At 37.4% G+C, this 22,934-nt stretch overlaps 1 protein-coding gene across 2 annotated transcripts; it reads left to right on the top strand.

Annotated features, from left to right (window-relative positions):
* Window positions 1–13,877: 13,877 nt before the first annotated feature.
* LOC143555043 (B-box zinc finger protein 25-like) lies at window positions 13,878–15,692 on the top strand. 2 transcript variants are annotated; one of them, XM_077044675.1, is made up of 2 exons: window positions 13,878–14,433; window positions 15,278–15,692. In XM_077044675.1, the coding sequence occupies exons 1-2, from the start codon at window positions 13,921–13,923 to the stop codon at window positions 15,500–15,502; spliced, it is 738 nt and encodes a 245-aa protein (XP_076900790.1). In that variant the 5' UTR covers window positions 13,878–13,920; the 3' UTR covers window positions 15,503–15,692. The 2 variants fall into 2 exon arrangements, with proteins under 2 accessions (XP_076900790.1, XP_076900791.1); XM_077044676.1 differs by having other exon boundaries at window positions 13,881–14,427; window positions 15,275–15,692.
* Window positions 15,693–22,934: the final 7,242 nt, after the last annotated feature.

Below are 22,934 nucleotides of genomic sequence, written 5' to 3'. Positions count from 1 at the left end.
TAGCTAATTATGAGGATGTTTATGAAGTGAAAGAAATAATTAAGAAGCAAACAGAGAATGAGAATAGTTGATGGTCTACAAGATAGAGGAAATGGCTTGTCAACATGGTGGCGCCCCTCCATGACGCTCCTTTTAAAGTATGTAAGGCGTTATTGTGCCTATGTGGCTGCTCGGTAACGCCCCCAAACAGCCCCACATCACATATTATAAAAGAATATCTAAGAGTGTATAAGATACTAATAAATCACCTTCTTAAGTTCTTATTAGGGAGAATGGTTAAATATTAGCTTTTTCTCACTTGACAAAAAGTTTTATAATAATGTGAATAGAAATATGAAAATTTGAATGGGGAATAATAAATATGTCGATGTCTAGTCACATTAAGATTAAAATATGTAAATAATGATATTTCTTGAAATGAAATGTTGACTTTAAAAGCTAACATGTGAAAATTAAGTCAGATTTGAACGTAAAAATGGGTTAGACTAAGGGGTGTGGGGCTTTAATAGGGGCTCTAAGAGCCAAGAACCAATAATATTATGACGTGTGGCAGAGAGAGAAACTGGATAAGGGGGTGTTGGAGCCCCTGTTAGAGCCCCTGCCCCCTGGTGTGGATGGGCTCCAGCGAATTTTTTTATTTTTTTATTTTTTTATAAATATATTCAAACAACGTATTATTAAAAAAACTCATAAATTATTAAAAAAACACACATTAATAAAAAAACACATTAATATCTAAAATTCAAATTACAAAAAAAAAACATACTAAAAATTAAACAAACAATAATACTTAATATATATTAAAAAATGTAATAAATATTTAATAAAAACTAAAATTAATGTTTTTTACCTTGGCAGAAAAAATGAAGGGATTCACGTGCAACCCTTTTCGACATCTGTAAATACTCATCCAAAGCGTCCGACGAAATGCCGTACGCTAATTGACGGATAGCAGCTGTGCATTTTTGAAGAGAGGTAAAACCGGGTAGACCCCTTGCATCCTCCCTTTGTTGAAAAAAGGGATACCGTGCCTCTAAATCACTTGCTATACGCATGAACAATTGTCTGCTCATTCGGAAACGAGTTCGAAAATCCGACTCCTCGTATACCGGTTGAGGGCTAAAATAATGCCTAATCAAAGTATCGTTAGCACCCGATCGATCACGATCACGAGGTGGTGCTCTAACTCTCGGGACTCGAGGTTGCTGGGCTTGATTTTGCAAAAGATCCACCACGGTTGCGGTCAAAACTTCCCCTATATGAAGAAGCAAATCATCCTCTTCGGAGGAGTCGGAATCAGACGAGTACCACGACATTTTTTTTGTGTTAATTTTGAGAGGATTTTAGGAGGATAGGTGTATAATTGTGAAATGGAGTATATTTTATAAAGGTATATATAAAAGTTTAAGAAAATAATTTTTTTTAATTTAATATGAGCTCAACGGCTCTTTTGCTAAAACCTATGTACCTTTCTCTCTCTCTTCTCCCGCTAACCGGCTCACGCCTGCATTGTTTTTCATGCTAGCGCCCCGTTAGCGCCCCCGCTAGCCCCCGATGGTGTGGTGTTAGCGCCTGGGGGCGCGAGCGGAGGGGCTCTAGCGCCCCCGTTGAAGCCCCACACACCTCAGCCTTATGATAATAATACTTTTAATGATTGCTTTTTTATTAAAACTACCGTCTCAACAATCCCATCTCTCACCTAACCTTGTCATTTTAGTATCAGTGGTTTGGTCAACTACGCAACTTTAGTACTTATTTTTTGTTTTGTGTAAATGGCTACCCCAGTTTCAAAAAATATGCATTTTTAAACTTTTTTCTAACCCCGTGTATTTTTTCCGTTAAGTCAAAGATAATTTGGCAACTTCGTTATTTTCTTTGTTTTTTCCTTTTCTTTTAAACGCTTATATGTTGTAAACCTCATACCCACAATTATAACATCAAAATCCAAATCCTAAATTCCCAAACCCTTTCTGTGACATTCGTCAAATTCGAGTCTCGATTTGTATTAGTTTTGTAAACTTTTATTTTGTAAAACTGACTCAACATTTTTTTAGAACCTTATTTAATTATTATATAATATTATTATAGACCTCGATCTTAAATAAATCGATTTTTGTCATAAGGGTCAGGCTAAACGTACCCCCACCCTTGCTAACCATACACCCCCCTGAACTTTCATTTCCCTTAACATTTGTAATTAACATTATAGTCCCTCTTATTTTATTTTATAATTCTCCCAATATCAAATAAAAAACTATTACGTTTTTATTTTTGTTTTACAATTTTTTTATATATTTTTGTTATTGATTTTATTATTTTATTTCATTAAGATCTTATTAAAAGTTTGTTTATTTTTTTTACATGTATTAAAAATTTTGTATGTTTTCTCTAGCTAGTTTTTTATTTTTTTTATAAAATGTATTCAAAACAATTTGATTTTTTTTTGTTAGGTTTAGATACATGAGTTAATTTAACTTGAGAAAATAGCCAAATTTGTTTATCAAGTTGTATGTTATTTAACCTTTTTATTTATAAAATTAATATGATTTTTTATAAAAGAATGTAAATTCTCTTAATTTATAAAAGAACGCTCTTCAAAAATATTAAAACAAGTATAGAAAGAAAAACATTTTTTTAAAACAAGAAAAACAATGTTTATTATATAAGAAAAAAAACGTTTTTTTAAGTAAGAAAAATATGTTTTTATTAAAGGCTTTTAAATATACATAAAAAGATAAATAGAAAAAAACATTGTTAAATAAAAATAGAATAAAAAGAGAACAAAATGACAAAAAAACAATAAAAAGGTCTAAATCGTATTAATGTAAAACCTAAGGGAGGGGGTATGTTTAGTAAAAATGGATGGGGGTGGGGTACGTTTAGCAGCACCCTTAGTGTTGTTAAGAAAAACATAAGTTCAAACTGATTTTCGTAAAGTCGTTATAAGCTTTGGAAACCTTTAAACTCTTATTAAACCATGATTGAAACTTGAGGGGCCAAAGTGTAACATTTACAAACTATATATATAAACTTAAAAAAATAAAACCTAACCCTAACCCATATTATTCAACCCAGCTGCCACCTCTCCCCCCCCCCCATCGTTTTCCGGCGACCTCGGAATTCCGGCGAGAAGCCGGCGACGCCAATCTCCGGCCATCTCCCTTTTCCCCTTGATCCGTAAAACTGACGCCAGCCGAACCCTCTTTCCCTCTTGGTTCCCAGGTAATCCCCTCACCCAAAGAACCCGCCTCCCTTCCCTCTTCGGTCGTTTTTCCGGCGACCGGAAAACCGGTCTCCCTCTCTCTGTCTCCCTCTCCCGTACTCTCTATTCCTCTCTCTCTCTCCGCTTCTCTTCTCTCTCTCCGTCTCTCTCTCGCTCTCTCTTTCTTTCGGTTTCGTTTTTCGGCGCGCCTCCAGCGGCCGAAATTGGCTCCGACGACCCCCTGTTCTTCATCCCCGACGACCCCTGCTCGGCTCCGGCAATTGTTCTCGGCCAAACATCTTTTATAAGTAATGAGAATTAGAGTTTATTTGTTTTGGTATCTAACCCGTAATCGATAATCAAGTCAAGTTTGATTCCCTTCGTGACCAACTTCGGTTTGTTTTTGTTAACAAATTAATCAAGTTAATATTTCTATTTTCTTTTTATTTTGTTAACATCATATTTATTATCTAGATTATATTAATATTATTAACTCTTTATAAAAACTGTATATCATTATTAATTCTAATTATTAGTACTATAAATGTCATATTTATTAATAGATCTTTAATATGGTGAACTCGTTTCGAAACTGAACCAAAATTTAGTATGGTGTTATTATTACTATTATTAATATTATTATTATTGTTATTATTACCATTAACAAAACAATTTTTACTTTTATTATTATTATTATCATTATTATTATAAATATTAAAGTTGTTATTAGTATTAATAAAGATCATATTGTTATTATTTATTAAAATCATATTTTTATCATTTATTATTAGCAATAATAATGTTATATTTATTTTGTGAACTCGGTTAGAAATCGAACCAACATCAGGAATGATATCATTATTACTATCAATATTATTTATTATTATTATTATTATTATTATTATTATTATTATCAACAACACTTTAATTAATACCAAGATCTTTATTAATAATAATTATTGTTACTATTATTATCATTATTATCTTATATATATATATATATATATTTATACAAACTTTTAAATGACAGTTCCAAAAAAACGGAGATGTAAGAATTGGTACATAGAATAACTTAGTCAAGGCTGTGTAATTAACATTTGGGCTGATATCATTAACCGTGCTAACCTTGGTCATTCCTATCGCAACAAGATGGACTCAACCGCACCTTTTGAACCTTTTGAGTGAGATTTTGAGCATAAGCATACTATGTGTAATGCTTAACTCATTTACGATAAATAATAAATAAAAAGATTCTTGAGTAGTCTACTTCCTCTCGAATGATAAATCTGGATGTGAATAAGTCAAATAACTTCTCCCTAGGCCTATTAGTGAACCTTCTCTCCAGGGCAGGAAAATGAGGGAAACAGATACTCAATTGAAAGGTGTTGAGTTGGAACCCATTCTAATTCTAACTAAGATCCATCTGTATAGATATCACCATCTACATCTAGAAAGTCGTATGCTTTGGAAGCAGCTCTGTAGAGTGGTAGTAAGGGTGACTTATCTGTCAACTTTTCCACTATCACCCCAAAAAAACCAAACTCTGACAACTTTATATATATATAAAACATATTTTTTTAAGTCATTATTATCCTTACTATCTTTATCATTAATAATGTTATTATAAGCTTTATTATTAATTCATTTTTATAAAACCGAACTCATGATTTAAACCCGCCTTGTTTTTATTAATATTGGGTTAGTTATTTAAAAGCCCAATAAAATAATATCATGTTATTTTAAATTACCAATTAAGTACGAGTCCCTAATCATTAACAAATTAACCGGTCACCCGATTAACAACCGAACCTTCTCGTCCAATGTTTCAAATGTAGTTTCAACTAAAGTTCAAGTTCATTAATATATTTTATTTATTCGTTTTCAATTAGCTTTCAAGTCGGATTCGTTCGTTTCGTTTACAAGCTTTCTATATGTCGATCACTTATTAGTTCTCAATTCGTCAATCGAGGTGAGTACTTTCATACCCCGTTTTCCATCTTTCATTTTGGGGTGACATTTCATACTTATCAAACTAAATGCCTTATTTACTTGAATCTTTAAACCCACAAACGTGATTGTATACTTTACTTAAATACTTGCTCGATTTGGTGTTCTATGCTTACTTGCCTATGTGTTTATCGCTTTTGGTTGGTGGAAGTCTATAAATCCGTGAACTATCTGGTATTCTCTTACAGCACGGTGTCGTTAACGTAATGCAATTAACGATATTCTATTAAATCATAGACTACTTGGCAACCCCTTGTAGCTAGGTGGTGCTAATGTGTTTAGCAATGGTCAATAAAATCCTAGACTACTTTGCAACCCCTTGTAGCTAGGTGGCGCTAATGTAATTCTATTAGCGATTGTCAGTTTATCCAAGTTGTTGCTTTTATTTATTGTTTTGTATACAAGTTTGTGGATTTCTTTTATTATTATATGCTTAAACTTATGAATTGCTCACCAACCTTTGTGTTGACAAACTCTATTTTATGAAATGTTACAGGTTTGACTTTTGTTGACTCGAGGACTTGACGAAAAATGTTATCAAGACTATTAGGGTATTAGTAAAACGAATAATATGATTGCTACTTGTTTTCAAATTTGTTTATATGAACGAGATGGGTTGTTTATTGATTTATGAAATAAAATGAGTTAATTAAATACTGTCACTTTAAATAGTGTCTTGTGTATTTGGGCAATCGGTTGCACCCCGGCATGTTTCGCTGCCTTTGGTCGAGGTGTGACACTTTCTCCATATAATCATAGGGTTTGAAGTTTTACGATATTTGGGGTTTTAGGATCTGGATTTTGATGTTTTGATTTGGGGATTTAGGGTTTACAAGTTATAAATGTTTAAAAGAAAAGAAAAAAACAAAGAAAATAATGAAGTTACAAAATTAGCCCTGACTTAACAGAAAAATAGACGGGATTAAAAAAAAGTACTAAAAATGCAAGTTTTTTGAAACTGAGGTAGTCATCTGCACAAAATAAAGAATATGTACTAAAGTTGCGTAGTTGACCAAACCACATGTACTAAAATGACACTTAACTCTTGTTTAAATGAAAAAAACGTACGGGGAAATATAAATTTATTTATTTTTTTTTTTAAAAAAAACTCCTAAAAGAAAAGGGAAATTTGGCAAAAATCTGTTTAAATATATCAACCGAAATATTAAATAATGAAGACAAAATTACAAATTTTATCCTTTAAACAAAGCCAATTTACGGGTCGTGTCCTTTATTTAATTTCTTTACAGGCGGTATCATTTAAACATTTTTTTCCTACACGTTATGTCCTTTACACTAACTGGATTAGAAAAGTTCAGTTAAATATTGTCATGTGAGTTACATGTGATGGCATAAATGTAATTTCAAATATCTTTTTTTTCACTAATAAACTCTCTCTCACCTCACTCTATCTTCTCTCTCTATTCATACTCTTTCTCTATATACCACCATCACAAATACACAAACCAACACCACCAACACCGTCACACACCACCGCCAACCCTATTCGGTTCCACCATCCTCTCCGGCCCCACCATCCCACCCATATTTCATCTTCATTCAACCCACCGACCACCACCACTATTCTGCTCACGAAAGGAGCACCCACCACCCTGCTCACGCAAAGGACCATCGCCACCACACCATCACCATTGCACCATGTCGTTCGTTTTCTTTTACCACAAAATCAATACACTCTTCTGAAAATCCGGCCGTAACCCTACCGTTTAAAACCCCCATCAAAACCTTAGTCGTAACCCTACCGTAACCGGCCATAACCACCGCCCACCCAAATCCGTAACCCTAGTCGCCGCATCAAAACCCCATCACAACCATCAACCAACACCTTACCGTAACCGTACCGTTTAATTGAATTGAACAAAATCCTAGAACTTGAATAAGAGATTGAAGGCTTTAATATGTGTTCCATTCTAATTTTGAATCGAAACCCTATAAGGCTCCTACTCGTTACAACTTGTAACTGATGTTGATGGGTGGTGGTCTGGTTAGCTAGCAGTGATGTTGGTGGTCACAGGGTGGTCGAATTTAATGGTAGACAGAGATGAGTTGTTTTTTTTTGTGGGGGGGGGGGGGATTTTATGGCTTGTAGTGGTGATGGTGACACATGTTGGTGGGGATAAGTGGTGATGATGTTGGGTGTTACAGCCTTGCAGGTGGTGACGGTGGTGATGGTGGCCGGTAGAGTGGTGGAAGAAGAACGAGTTTGTAGGTGGAATGGAGATGAAGATGAACAGATGGGTTGGAGAGAGAGAGAGAGAGAGTTTATCTTATAAATATGAGTTAAGTGCCATTTTGGTACATGTGGTTTATTCAATTACGCAGCTTTAGTACCATTTTTGAATTTATTGCAAATGGCTACCTCACATTTCTAAAACTTGCAACTTGTAGTATTTTTTTCTAACACCGTTTATTTTTGTCCGTTAAATCAGGGGTAGTATAGTAACTTTGTTACTTTCTTTATTTTATCCTTTACTTTTAAACAAAATCCACCCTTCAACTTCTACTTGATCGAGGGCTTCACGAATGTAGAATCGAGGTTCCATGATTCTTTCAATCGTTCATCTGAATGTTCTTGGTTAGGACTTTAGGGTTTAGATTGTGTTACTGATCGGGAATTTGTGAAAAGAAAGCGGGTTAAAGGGTTTTTGGGATCTGTTGTTTGAGAGAGAGCAGGGACAAGAAATATGTTAAAAGACCAAAACACCCTCACATGTTAGCATCAACTTAACGGGAATGGATGGCAGTTAACTTAAAGGACAAAAAACAAATAAACATAGCATATAAAGGACACCGCCTGAAAGTAAACTTTTTAAAGGACATGATCCGTAAGTCTGTTATGTTTAAAGGACGAAATTTGTATTTCTGTCTAAGTTAAAACTTAATTTTGGATTTTAGCCTTTTAGGTGCAACACTTGGGCCGTACTTGGGCCGCCAGTTATTTGGAATTTCAAGTTCGTAAAGGAAGCGACGACCACTTATATGATTTTTTTTTACAATTATCGTTAATGTATTTTACTTCACAAATCTCATTCCGTTCGTCTCCTTAAAAAAACTAATAAATAAATAAAAATCAAAATAAAAAATCAAAAGACACTCACAAAGTTTAACATCTATGGACGTTTTTGGTCTATATGCCGAAAACATTTGATTTGCTGAGCATATTTAATTTAGCCTTTGCTATTTTGGCTAGTCAATTTTGTGTACATGCTTTTATATAATTTTATGTATGTAATTTTTCCATCGGTTATAGTTATTGCTATAACATATATAAATATTTCACTAACACGTGTTTTGATTTCGGTTTTATAATTTACTATTTTGTACATCATTTATAGGGACTTCATTTTCATTACATACCAATTGCATGGTACTTCATGCTTTCTTTCATGTAGTATTTTTTTTTTAAATATAGTTCAATTCTAGTACGTGAATTGATGATGATATATATGACTTTGTTATGCTTGTTTTTTTGAATGCATCTAAAAATTCATTTGCTATTGTTGTTCATTTTGCGAATGTATGCTCTTTTAAAGTTCAGATTCACATCGATCACTTAAGAGATCAGAATTTGATAGTGCTGATTCAGTCCATGTTATTCATTGTGTTAGCATGCTTTCTTTATTATTATTATTATTATTATTATTATTATTATTATTATTATTATTATTATACCGGGAACACCTTCTCATAAGTTTGACAATCAGTATATTGTGTTGTTAATAAATCTACCGTTATTGGTTATAGATATTTAGAAATGAGTAGAATCGAAAGCTAATGTAAATACCAAGTATTTTATGTGGTCGTATATTTTTGTGTGTTGTGGTGGCACTATTGGTGCATGAATCACACAACCTAGTGTTTTAGGTTCAACAAACTTGAATATCTTTCGAAGACTAGTTGTACTGAGTAGCATTCATGATTCGTAGTTTTATTAACGTAATTGTGCAATATTGTGCCCTTATGTCAATATGGCGATTCGCATTTCGTTAGGAATAGTTAGTGATTTACTGTAATCCATTAATAGTTAGTAATTTAGCTAATTATTTTATGTGCAAAGATGACCAACTAGATGTTCTTGATGCACATTAAATATTTATTAAAAATATTCATATCTTTAACGAAATCATATCTACTTTTTTTGTTTTATTAAAGGGAAAATTCCTAAAATAGTCAATTTATAAAATGTGATTTCAAGTTTGTCCCCCCAAATTCAAGTTTCCAACTTTGTCTCTTTGATATCTCGTCGCCGACGACATGATAGGGAACACCGACGATGCGTTACTGAAACAAATAGGATAACGACACGTGGCCGGAATCTGTGTTGACGATGCATTATGTTGCTAACGTAGGGTAGCGGCGATGCGTTATGTTGCTAACGTAGGGTAGCAGCGATGCGTTATCACTAACGTATCGTGGAACCCTTGTGTTGTCATAACAAGGTAGCAGCAACATAACGCATCGCCGCTACTCTACGTTAGCAACATAACGCATCGTCAACCCTATGTTATACGTAACGTAGGGTAGCAGCGATGCGTTATCCACTAACGCATCGTCGACGGCCTATTCCGGCCAGATTCCGGCCACGTGTCGTTATCCTATTTGTTTCAGTAACGTATCGTCGGTGTTCGCTATCATGTCGTCGGCGACGAGATAACAAAAGGACAAAGTTGGAAACTTGAATTATTGAGGATAATTTTGGAAACACATTATTTAAATGGGCTATTATGGGAATTTTCCCTTTATTAAATCAATGTATAAACACATTTCAGTGTAGAAGATGAATGTGGTAAAAAATTAATTAATGATATTTATAGGTCTAATAAGATAAACAAGAAGAAATTATGAACGAATAACAATTTTATTCTCACGTATTTATTCAACCTCCATGGATCCATGGAGTTTACATCCGTATCTTTCAAATCTATAATACATAACGTGGTTTAGTCATGAAAATTTTATATATAATGTTATCTTTTTATGTAATTTATAATGAAACATCTTATCATCTTTTATTAAATTTATTAAAATTTGCTATTCTAATAAAAATACAATTACAACTTATAAAATCGTCATGTACATCTTTTTTGTGATTATGAAGATTGCGTGAAAATGCACCACGTATTCCTATGAATATTCCATTAGAAAATATAATTTTGACTTATTAAACTATTAAATTTGATAAAATATATGTTTTTTAATTTAATCATTTAATTTATATAGTTTAATTGTATTTCTTATGAGTTTCCTGCGTATCACACGAGTTATAAAGCTAGTTGTATTTCTTTTGAGCTTATCGTGTATCACGTGAATTCTAAAGTTAGCATACTTATATAGTAAAAATCAATATTGGTACAACAAGACCTCCCATTGGATCAAGTGGCGGACCAACATTGGCCAAGTGGCCGACCAAAATTCACTTCTTCTCATCACCTCAACGCTCGAGACCGACAACGTTTGAGTTTTACCAACGGTCGAGTTTTATATATTAATTTGAGGAATTTTATTTTTGGGTTTTTAACACTCAGGTTTTACAAACGTTGTTTATCAAGTAAAGAACGTAACAAATACTAACCGAATTTGCGTCGACATGTTTTAACGCCCGTGTTTTAGTGATCAAAATTGCTGCAGAGCGTGCGGGTCAATCACTAGTTTGGAGTAAACATAACTTTTTATATTTCATATTTGGAGAGTGTGAAGTGTCTGTGTCAAAAGTTTAGACCTTTAATCCAAGTCAAGAGAAGTTAAAAAGTACCAAAAAAATCCTCTAAACCAAACATTAAGATTCTTGAAATCATTTTCATCCCACTAAACGCCAAGACATTTTGCAAAGGAATGGATGGAAGCTAAATCTAGAGGGGTTGAGATGCGGACACAACATACATACAAATTACGTAGACCCAAACACAATTTTATCTACCGACATGAATACACCTCACATTTTTTTTTCTCATAAGTCATATCAATAATAAATATTTACAAATTTTCAGAAAAAAAAAGTCTTATAAAATAACTGCATTTAAAATATTTAAAATAAGAGCCAAACTTCAACTTTTAACTTTCGTGAAGGAAAAGGTAAGAGAAAAGTCTTATAAGTTAAACTAAAAGGAAAATAAAATTTATAACCTTTTATAAAGCCATATGTTATGGCAGACGTGAAACGATACTAGCCCTATCATTGTGGCAAATACGTCGCGGAAATTACTGCCATACTAATAGTAATGGCGCTAAGAACAATCCCAATGTATAACCCTCGGATAGTTGCACATCACCCACTAGGACTGTAAACGAGCCGAGTCGAGCTAGAGTGTGCTCGAGCTCGAGCTTAAACTTAATCGAGCTGGCTCGAGCTCGGCTCGTTTTTTTATCAAGCTCGAGCTCGGCTCGTTTAAAGTTCGAGCCCACCAGCCTACTTTCTTTCGTCTTCTCCTTTCTTCTCTCTCATCTCTTCTCCCTCACACATCCTTAAATACAAACAATTTATTGTCTCTCTCTTCTCCCTCTCCCTCTCCCTCTCTATCTTCCAGCAAGGAGACACTGAATACAAGTGGGAGAAGGCTTTCTCATAGTCATAGGTGATGCTTTAAAGGGGGTGAGACTCAAACATGTGTGGGTAATACTATGATAGTGGGCATGGTTGATAGCAAACCATGATTGTTTATTTATTAATTTATCATTAACAAAAAATCAGTCATTCTTCTCTTACAATCCACAGCCACCTTTCACCCCCCCCCCCCCACTATAATACATACTAGAGGTTGCACCCGGCGCAACCCGACACGTTGCGCCGTTCAGACAATTCAAACAGACGTAAAATATAGTACGTTATCGTAACTTTACCACCACACTATATAACTTTTTCATTGCTTGATTTAATATGAAATCTATAAATACAAAAATATATTTCTATTTTAAAAAAAGAAACACAAAAAGAAAAAGCAAAACAAAAAAAAACAGAAAAAACCGGCAAAGAGCAGGCTGGAACTCACGACCTGCATGTTTCAACATTACACCACCACCACCACACCACAACTTCTTCCATTTTTGTTACATATGTTACTTTCAATTAATAATTACTCAAACGACAAATTTTGAAAAATTAAAAAGAAAAAGAAACTTAGTAGCTACTACACGACAGCCACTTATTGGACCTTTCATCAATTTACTATAGCTTTAGGTTTGGCTTTATATAAGGTATATTTTTTGAATGTGAAATGTGAAAACATAATCCATGAATGGATTCTATGTGACAAACTCACATATCACACCTCCCGTAACATATAATCCATGACAACTTCATGAATTACTACATTTACTAAAACGAGTCCGTTTAAATGAACATGTTTTAAGACGCTTATTGTGTACACGCCCCTATACCGCCCCTTTCATTCATTAACCTGTTACTGACTTACCGCCCAACCCAATACCTTGGTATCAGACGTCTGAAAACACCAAAAGGTTTAACGCCAGCCAACCTACAAAAGTGTTAGGCTGAGGGGTGCGGGGGGCTTTAATGGGGGGTTTTTTGTGGGGGCTCCAACCAATAATATTATGACGTGTAGCAGAGAGAGAAACTGGATAAGGGGGTTGTTGGAGCCCCCGTTGGAGCCCTGGCCCCTGCTGTGGAGGGGCTCCAGCGAAAATTTTTTATTTTTATTTTTTTATAAATATATTCAAATAACGACATTTTTTTTGTGTTAGTTTTGAGAGGATTTTAGGAGGAAAGGTGTATAATTGTGAAATGAAGTATATTTTATAAAGGTATATATTTATAGTTTAAGAAAATATTTTTTTTTTTAATTTAATATGAGCTCAACGGCTCTTTTCCGTAAACCTATATAGAAAATATATATATTTTTTTGTTTTTTTCGGCTCCCAACGGTCCAAAATACCTCAAAATGTGTGCTCCTCTCTCTCTTCTCCCGCTAACCAGCTCACGCCTGCATTGTTTTTCGCGTTAGCGCCCCGTTAGCGCCCCGGTGGTGTGGTGTTAGCTCATGGGGGCGCGAGCGGAGGGGCTCTAACGCCCCCGTTGAAGCCCCACACCCCTCAGCCTTACCACATTAAATGTTAACGCCTGCTAGTCTGCCACAACGAACAACCTTTTAAAGTTTAATATAATATAACGTATATCATTTCAAATTAAATAAATTAAACATCGTAAATTTTGTATTAAACATATAATCAATACATCATACGTATAACCAGAGGGGCTTGTTCCAATGGCTAGGGATATGATGGATGACCCGGATGTCCCGGGTTCGAATCTTGATTCCGTCCGGATTTTACCAGAACATTAAAACCTGTTGTGCTTTCGGGCAGAGTGAGCCAACTGGGTTTTACCGGGAACGCCAAACCAAACTCTAATGCCAGCGTGGATCCCAATCATGTCAACATAGTTGGCCTGAGTGGGGTGACGGGGCAACGCGTTCGCGAAGTAAGACAGACGTTTGATAAAAAATAAAATAAAATACATCATACGTATGGTGCTTCCACAGCCACTAAAATAAGAAAAAAAGAAATCCAAAATAATCAGCAGCCACCAGAATTGGATTCACTCCCAGCCACAACCTTCAACACAGCGTATCAAGTACCATCCATCTTCAAAATCTCACTCCTTATCTCAATTCTCATCCATACTAGTCTCCACTACACAAACAACTGTATTCACCGTCATATCAAACATATCGAAAATGAAGATCCAGTGTGACGTATGCGAGAAGTCACCCGCAACATTAGTCTGCTGCGCAGACGAAGCAGCACTATGCGCCAAATGCGACGTGGAAGTCCACGCAGCTAACAAACTCGCAAGCAAGCACCAGAGGCTGCTTCTAAACACGTTATCCGATAAGCTTCCGCCGTGTGATATCTGCCAGGAGAAAACAGCCTTTATTTTCTGTGTGGAGGATCGAGCTTTGTTTTGCCGTGACTGTGATGAGCCGATTCATTCGGCTGGTAGTCTTGCGGCCAATCACCAGCGGTTTTTGGCTACTGGAATACGTGTGGCGCTTGCTTCTGCTGGTTCTGGTACTCAGATGGAAAATATTCACCGTGAATTACCGCCACCGGCTGCTAGGATTGGTGCTGTGCCGCAAGGTGTTGCGGTTAAGGCGCCGGTGCAACAGGTTTCGGCGTACACGTCACCGGCGTGGGCGGTTGATGACTTGTTACAGTTGTCTGATTTTGAAACTTCTGATAAGGTAATAGTAGTTACCTGATAATTAATTAATTAATTAGTTATTATTATTATTATTATTATTATTATTATTATTATTTTACCTGAATTTGTTGTGTATAGTTGATTTATAAAATATTTTACATAAATTTGTTATGAATAATAGTGAATTTGGGGGTGCAATGAGCCGAGCCTGAGACTAGGCTTGAGCTTGGTTACTTTGACTTTCTGGTGCCTGATTTCTGCTCTTTTTCAAGCTCGACTTCAGATCAGGCTCAACTACTTTTGACTTTCTGGTGCCATTTTTTGGCTCGTTTCAAACTCCTTTTTTTGATTCATTTTTTCAAGCTCGAGTTTGGACCGGGCTCAGCTACCTTTGACTTTCTGGTGCTTGATTTCAGCTCGTTTCAAGCTCCTTTTATGATTATTTTTTCTAAACTCGAGTTTTGATCGGGCTCGGCTCGTTTGTTATTTATTCGTTAACTTAAATAGTTTTATTAATTTTATATGTTGAGAGAAACTTTAATCGAACCTAGCTTGTGCATTACCTTAAATGAGCCAAATCTGGGCTCGAGTTCGGTTGTGCAATGTGAAATTAATAAATAGAAATACAAAAGAGTTACATCTTTAAAATATACAAGGCTCGAGCTCGAGTCGATAACAAAACGTGCTTTATTTGAAGCTTGGCTTGTTTCAAGTTTGTTGTCAATCTGATCTCGAATTGCTCGCGGACAGCTTGACACGTTTGCACCCTTAATTGAAATTTGATTCGATTGATTTGTAGAAAGAACAACTTGTTTGCACCCTTAATCTAAATGTGTTATGAATCCTTGATTATTTGAATATTGAAATTTCATATGATTGATTTGCAGAAGGAACATCTCGAATTTGGGGAACTCGAGTGGTTGAACGACTACGATGTGTTTGGAGATGCAGCTGCTGAAGTTCCTCAACTTCCTGCATCACAGCCGATCAACACCGGCTCATTCAGACAACCAAAGTTTTACCAGTCAAATAACAAGAAACCGCGATACGAATTACCAACGTATATTGAAGAAGACGATGATGAGCACAACTTCACCGTGCCTGATCTTGGTTAGACTGGAAGATTTTCCAAGTATAGTATTGGTTTTGGTCCTCAATGTTGGTGACACTATGAATATTTTTTAAACTCTTAAGGGCTGAAAATGTATGTGATGAATAGTAAGAGGACCAATTAAGTATATCTAAATCTACATTTAGGCATGTAATGTTGCTTACATTAAGTATATGTTTATGTACTGTTGCTTATATCAGTTTGGTGGTTAATTAAATTCGTAGTTTTGATGCTTGTAATGAAGGCTTGTGACTTGTGAGCCTTTATTTATTTATTTATTTATTTTTTTAATAAATTGAGATACTATTGTTGATTGTTGTTGAGATTGGAAAAAGTTGAACGGCTGCTTATCGGTTTCGATTTTGATGGTACATGTGACATTGGTTTTGTATTATAGCATTGGACGTGTATGCTTATGAAGTAACAACATTCTTGTAAACCTGATAAGTCTTGATTACAAGTAAATTGGAGAACGTGTATAATATACTACATTACTACTTGTCATAGTCAAAACAAATGATTCAATGTATTTGAATCATAGATCTATTTCTAGTCAAAACAATTTATTCAATGTATTTGAATCCAAAATCTATATTTGACAACCTAGTGGTTGGTTATGTGTGGACATCATGTACGTTAGAAAGGAAAAAATAACATTCATTGAATTTGAATGTAGATTCTAGAGTGTCCATTCAATGGACATCCCCATCATAGGCCGAAATGTAATCAAAGTATAAAGATTAAAATATTATTAAATGTTAAAACTTTAAGCAACAAATATCTCCATATCAACGTATGTACCATTGTTTGCATATCTTCAAGTGCAAAGAGGAAGGTGACAAAATTTTGATGGCAGAACCTTATAAAAAAACAATTAGAAACCACCTTGTTATAATGACATATAAATTTAAAACATGATTGACTTATAGGATAAACCTTTCATGGTGAAAATATTAGTTTATTTATAATGACATATAAATTACTCTATTACGGGTATAACAGTGGACATAGAATGGTTAGAGGAACCGACTCGTGCCAAGTTACATTTGCTGAGTTTTCTAGTCGTCGGGCCTGGATGAGTTACATTTGCTTGTGTTAAGAAGTTTTGGAGACCATAAAACCGGATATCATGGCCAGTGTTAATAAATTTTCTAGGAATTAAATTATTCTTAAAGGATTCAACTCTTCCTTTATAGCTTTGATTCTCAAAGGGGACAACCCAACACGGTAACCGATTTAAGACTGATAAGCCTGATCAACCTGCAATATTAAACTGTTGCAAAGATCTTGGCCAATAAGTTGGCGAACGTGAACAATTTGGTGGCTGGTAAGGAACAATCAGCCTTGCTGATCTTAAATTCCAATCCAATTATTTTCACTATACTTTAACTAGTAGAATACCCGCGCGATACGGTGGCGCCGATAATTTACAACGCGATACATGTTTCTTGTTAGTTTATCAATCCTCTTGCCATATATCATGTACTACGATAGCTGTTGTTTATTTTTCAGGCTTTTCTACGCTTATGTCATCCGGTTTTTGAAGTTATTCCAGTGAGCTTTATACGACTGGTTAGGCGTGATGTGATTTTCCAACTTCGTCATTTCTCATACATATTTCACATAATAGTTATAAGTAAACTTATAAAGATTCATGTGATATGATAAAATTAATAAAAAAAATTTATTAGTTCAGTTTAAGATAAGTCTGTCAAATATAACTCGTTAAGCTATTATGCGTTAAAGTAAAATGTTTACTGAGTCAGAATCAGTCAAAACTAAAAGAATGAAAATTTTGAAATTAATTAGCATGGGTCCAAGATAATAAAAAAAAAGGGTGAAAATAAGTAGAAAAATGTTTACTCGAGCGTTGGTATGCACGTAACGTGTAATTAAACCAAAACGAAAAAACCAGAAAAAAATCGTCTCGTTTTTTTTTTTTGTTTCGTGTGGTCGGTTTTTTTGTATTGTTTTGGTTTTTTTTCTCAGTTTCGTTTCGATATTTTTTTGTTTCGTTTTTCTCGGTTTCGCTTATGTTTGGTTTCCATTTTCTTCTTTCGTCTTGGTTGGTTTCCTTAAGGTTTCTTTTTCCAGGTATTGTTTTTTCATTTTCGTTGGTTTTTTTTATTTCTATTTTCGTACTTACTCTACCCGAACCAAATTAACCCTTTTATGTATCGACTTGTTTTGACACTAATACGGTTTGACACATGACCCGAGCCGTTCGACTCGTTGCCATCTTAACCGGTAATCACGTAACATGTTGATTTTTAAATTTTCTTAAAAAATATCAATACCATACTCAAATTAAAGAGAATAAAATGTTCGTTTTTATGATGTAATTATTTTATAAAAATATTTGCGTTCTAAAAAGTTATGTCTGTTAAATAGATCGTGGGGGTAGTTAGTTTAGAATAATGGTTAAATGTGTGACTTTTCTTTATATTTAAAAAAATGCGTAAATTTGAGGGACCAAAGTTGTATTTATTTTTTTTTTAAATTAAAGTTTACATAGAATTGATGGTGATGCAAATAATTAAAATCTCAATATTATATGCAATGTGATTATACGTAAATCAAATATTTACAAAAAATGTGTAAACGACTCCAACGTTTCGAGTTGCCATCTTAACCGTTAATCACGTAACATGTTGATTTGGTACCGTCGGTACCGAATCGGTACCAACGTCTTGAGTTTCGGTACCGGTACCGGTACGGTACGTGACCGGTATTTCCCGAATTTTCCCGAAATTTTACCTTAAATATCGGTACCGTCCCGGTCCCGTACCAGTACTGGTACCGAACTGTACCGGTACCGGTACCAAGAATCCGCGATTTTCAGGACCGAGATTTTCGGGATCGGAACCGGTCGGTACCGGTACGGTCCCGATCCCATCCCTAGTATAGATATATTTGAACATATGACTCTCACACAACCACAACAATATAACATATTTTTTAATTATATAAAATTAATAATTATAGAATGCAAATTTCCCCCTAAAAACTTCTTTTATTTTGTTTTTAACTTTAATCATTTAATGTGACAATAATGTTTCTCCGATTCTTTTTATTAAACGTTAAACAAAATCCTAACCAATAAGACAACACATCCACGAGTATTGTTTTCCTAGGAGCTTTGAACTCATGCCATGCTACCTTCTACCAGTGATACTAGACCTAACCAAACATCCGCCTTCTTTATCGTTAACAACAAGACATACTGATTGTTAAAAAGATAGAGTGGGGCTAGGTCCCAGCAGAGCCCAGTTGGACCCGCAAGACTCACCTTGAAAAGGGACGTCTGCGCAGAAACCAACTGGATCCGCAGGACCAACCATGCTCAGAGACGTGACGTCCTTACGCGCAGTACGCAAGCTGTTCCCGCAGGAAATGCCTCCCAATGGTGAAGGACTCCGCCTGTTCCCGCAGCTTCGGATACAAGCCATCAGGGAAGGCCACCCGCGCAGCAAGGCTACACGCACAAGGCACTTAGCTCTCAATCACTCAGTGTCACCTGAAGGAATGAGCGAAGCCGGGAACAATCCCGCACAAGGGCGGGAGGGGGAATACTCCCGCCCAAATAAGCCAGTCCGTACGATACGGGAAGATCTTCTGTACTGTACCTGACGAGGTATGGGAAAAAGATCTGACTAAAGATACGACAGCTTATTGACAACAGTATGGCGAGCAGTATGCTCCTGTACTGTGTCACTATTAGCCGCTGCCTACTCACCAACTACTGCCATACCACGTGCGTAGCCGGCAGTTGGTGGAAAAGGAATAGTACACAGCAGGCCTGGTCACTATCAGCCGCTGCCTACCCACCAACTACCAGCAGGGCACGTGCGTAGGCCACTGTTGGTGGAACAGGAACACTGTTGCAGCCGGCCACACCTCCTTGGAAACCTACCTTCGGCTATAAATACCACAAATGGTATGACCATCTCATCTTATCATATCTTATCTTGTATCATCATATTATACCTGATATCTGCTCTAGCAATCTCTTAATATACACTTATATTTAAAGAGCAATCTAGTCTGATTCTCACGCCGGAGGGTGGTCACAAGGAGGAACCCCCCCTTCTCAGTGACAAGCTCACGGTGTCTGTTTTGCAGGTTATCAGAAGAACCATCTTCTCAGGGTCTAACCCCTCGTGGGAAACAGCTATCTAACCCCCAGGTTACCAGTAATCTGCCCGGGGTCCGGTTAGTGTTTCTTCATTGGCGCCATCCGTGCATAAAGCTAGAACATTTTTCTCCAATTTTTTCAAACTTCTAAGATGGTTAAAGAAACTCCGGTAACCACAACCCCAGCTACTGGGGGGAATACCGGCAACACAGTTTTTACAAACACTACCCCGGTTGCCCAAGCCAGGGCAAGTGAAGTAAATTTTACGAACACTACCCCAGCTACCCAAGCTGGGGCAAGTGCAGTAAATAATCGCTCACTGGGATTCACCGATACCCAGTTAGAGAAACGAACAAGACTCCCCCGCCAAACACTCGATGAAGTTAAGGCATGGGCGGAGGCACGTCAAAAGGAATTCCAAGCTGAGTTGGACGAACGCTTGCGTTCCGTCCAACAGGCTGACGAATTCGAAGATTACTTGGACGACTCGGAGGAATCCGACTCCGACGCGAACCCTCGCCATAGGGCAAAAGGGAAGCGTAAGGAAACGGACTCCCAACCGAGAAGGCATTTTGGAGAAGCCTATAAACCAAAAAACACAGGTGGAAGTCCACGTGACTTCTCCAAAACATTCAGACCAAATGTTGCAAATGCAGGTGTAGGGGTATGGTACTAAAACCCGGTTCTACGACCCTAAATCTATTATGTTTGGCTTATTTCATTATATGGACTAATACGATGCTATTGGGCCGAGGGGGTTTTGTGGAGGTAACCCTAACTGGGCTAGGCCCATTAGGGTACCATGATGGTGGCCATGAGACTCTATATAAGGAGGTCTCCACCTCCTTATCATGGGTCATGCTCAGTAAGAGCCACCACCACTTTTTGTGTCTGTGAACAAGAAATCCTCAGGATATCTTAGCAGTCGCCTCCACACCCCCACAAGAGCCATCGCAGGTCTCACAGTTGCAGGTCTCACAGTGGCAGGTCACAGGCGCGGCTGAAGAAGAAGATCAAGACGTGGTTCGTTCATCTCAAAATCCGTGGAAACATCGTCATGGATCAGGTAAGATTCATTTCGTGCTTCGACATTGGCGCCATCCGTGGGAAGGCAACGAACTGCCCTTCGATCTTCATCTCGGCTGTCAGATCTCTCACAAGAAAAACACAGATTTGGAAGTTTACAGAAAAAAGGCTTCAAAGCTTGTTCTATTAAAGCTCCAAAAAGATCCATAGATCTAAAAAGAGGCTTCCAGATCTGGGCAAGAAGGAAAATCTGTGATTCGAATGATCAGATCTCCGAATCTGTGAATCTGTGATTCAGGATCTCCGAATCTGTGATGGTTTTAAATCTGCTCCGGGCTTCAGATCTGCCCAGATCTGATTTACAGATCTAGGTCTAGATTACAGACCTGGATTTTAGGTCTAAAGTTGCAGATCTGACTCTTAAATTGCAGATCCAGAAGTTACTAGACTTCCGCCGCCATGTACGCACGCCCGGGGGTTCTCACTCCGCAGCCGTGCATGCGCCGCCGCGGAAACCACCATCTGGGTTTTGCGCAAGAGACCTCCGCCATGCACACGCACTTGCGAGTCACCACTCTATCGCCGTGCATGCGCGCATCAGGCTACGCGCCAAGGTTGGGAATCCTCCTAATATCCCATATGGCTACGCGCCAAGGTTGGGAATCCTCCTAATATCCCATATGGCTACGCGCCAAACTTCAAGGTTGGGAATCCTCCTAATATCCCATATGGCTACGCGCCAAGGTTGGGAATCCTCCTAATATCCCATATGGCTACGCGCCAAACTTCAAGGTTGGGAATCCTCCTAATATCCCATATGGCTACGCGCCAAACTTCAAGGTTGGGAATCCTCCTAATATCCCATATGGCTATGCGCCAAACTTCAAGGTTGGGAATCCTCCTAATATCCCATATGGCTACGCGCCAAGGTTGGGAATCCTCCTAATATCCCATATGGCTACGCGCCAAACTTCAAGGTTGGGAATCCTCCTAATATCCCATATGGCTATGCGCCAAACTTCAAGGTTGGGAATCCTCCTAATATCCCATATGGCTACGCGCCAAGGTTGGGAATCCTCCTAATATCCCATATGGCTACGCGCCAAACTTCAAGGTTGGGAATCCTCCTAATATCCCATATGGCTATGCGCCAAACTTCAAGGTTGGGAATCCTCCTAATATCCCATATGGCTACGCGCCAAGGTTGGGAATCCTCCTAATATCCCATATGGCTACGCGCCAAACTTCAAGGTTGGGAATCCTCCTAATATCCCATATGGCTACGCTTCAAGGTTGGGAATCCTCCTAATATCCCATATGGCTACGCGCCAAGGTTGGGAATCCTCCTAATATCCCATATGGCTACGCGCCAAACTTCAAGGTTGGGAATCCTCCTAATATCCCATATGGCTACGCGCCAAACTGCAAGGTTGGGAATCCTCCTAAGATCCCATATGGCTACACGCCAAACTTAGGGGTTGGGAATCCTCATACCATATGTTCACGCATCACATATGCTCACGCATATTACACATGCTTACGCATCACATGCTTACGAATCACATGCTCGCACATGTCACAGTATACACGCACGCGCACGCGACATCTGCGCGGGACGCATAACACAAAACCAAAGTCTACGCGCACGCGCATGCAACATTAGCACGTGGCGCGTGACATAAAGTAGCCCGTAAGTCGCCTCACGCGCAGGCTTTATTATTCACAGCTCATAAGACGCCTCGCGCGCAAGCTGTTATTATTCTTACAGCCCGTAAGTCGCCTCACGCGCTGGCTTTTATTATTCACACAGCTCATAAGACGCCTCGCGCGCAAGCTGTTGTTATTCTTATAGCCCGTAAGTCGCCTCACGCGCAGGCCTTTATTATTCACACAGCTCATAAGACGCCTCGCGCGCAAGCTGTTATTATTCTTACGGCCCGTAAGTCGCCTCACGCGCAGGCCTTTATTATTCACAGCTCATAAGACGCCTCGCGCGCAAGCTGTTATTATTCTTACAGCCCGTAAGTCGCCTCACGCGCTGGCTTTTATTATTCACACAGCTCATAAGACGCCTCGCGCGCAAGCTGTTGTTATTCTTACAGCCCGTAAGTCGCCTCACGCGCTGGCTTTATTATTCACATCTCATAAGACGCCTCGCGCGCAAGCTGTTATTATTCTTACAGCCCGTAAGTCGGCTCACGCGCTGGCTTTATTATTCACAGCTCATAAGACGCCTCGCGCGCAAGCTGTTGTTATTCTTACAGCCCGTAAGTCG

Source organism: Bidens hawaiensis, unplaced genomic scaffold (assembly GCF_021521415.1).
Source record: "Bidens hawaiensis isolate Kalapana, Puna unplaced genomic scaffold, B.hawaiensis_p1.1 tig00017951_1, whole genome shotgun sequence".
Lineage (NCBI taxonomy): Eukaryota > Viridiplantae > Streptophyta > Magnoliopsida > Asterales > Asteraceae > Bidens > Bidens hawaiensis.
Note: the sequence above shows the minus strand (reverse complement) of the source record. Positions and strands in the feature narration are given on the sequence as shown.

What these genes read in the sequence shown, in the direction of transcription:
- LOC143555043 (XM_077044675.1), top strand. Translation starts at nt 13,921, where the DNA reads ATGAAGATCCAGTGTGACGTATGCGAGAAGTCACCCGCAACATTAGTC. An exon ending in AAACTTCTGATAAGGTAATA is followed by an intron (nt 14,434 to 15,277) that starts GTAGTTACCTGA and finishes GATTTGCAGAAG; the next exon opens with GAACATCTCGAATTTGGGGA.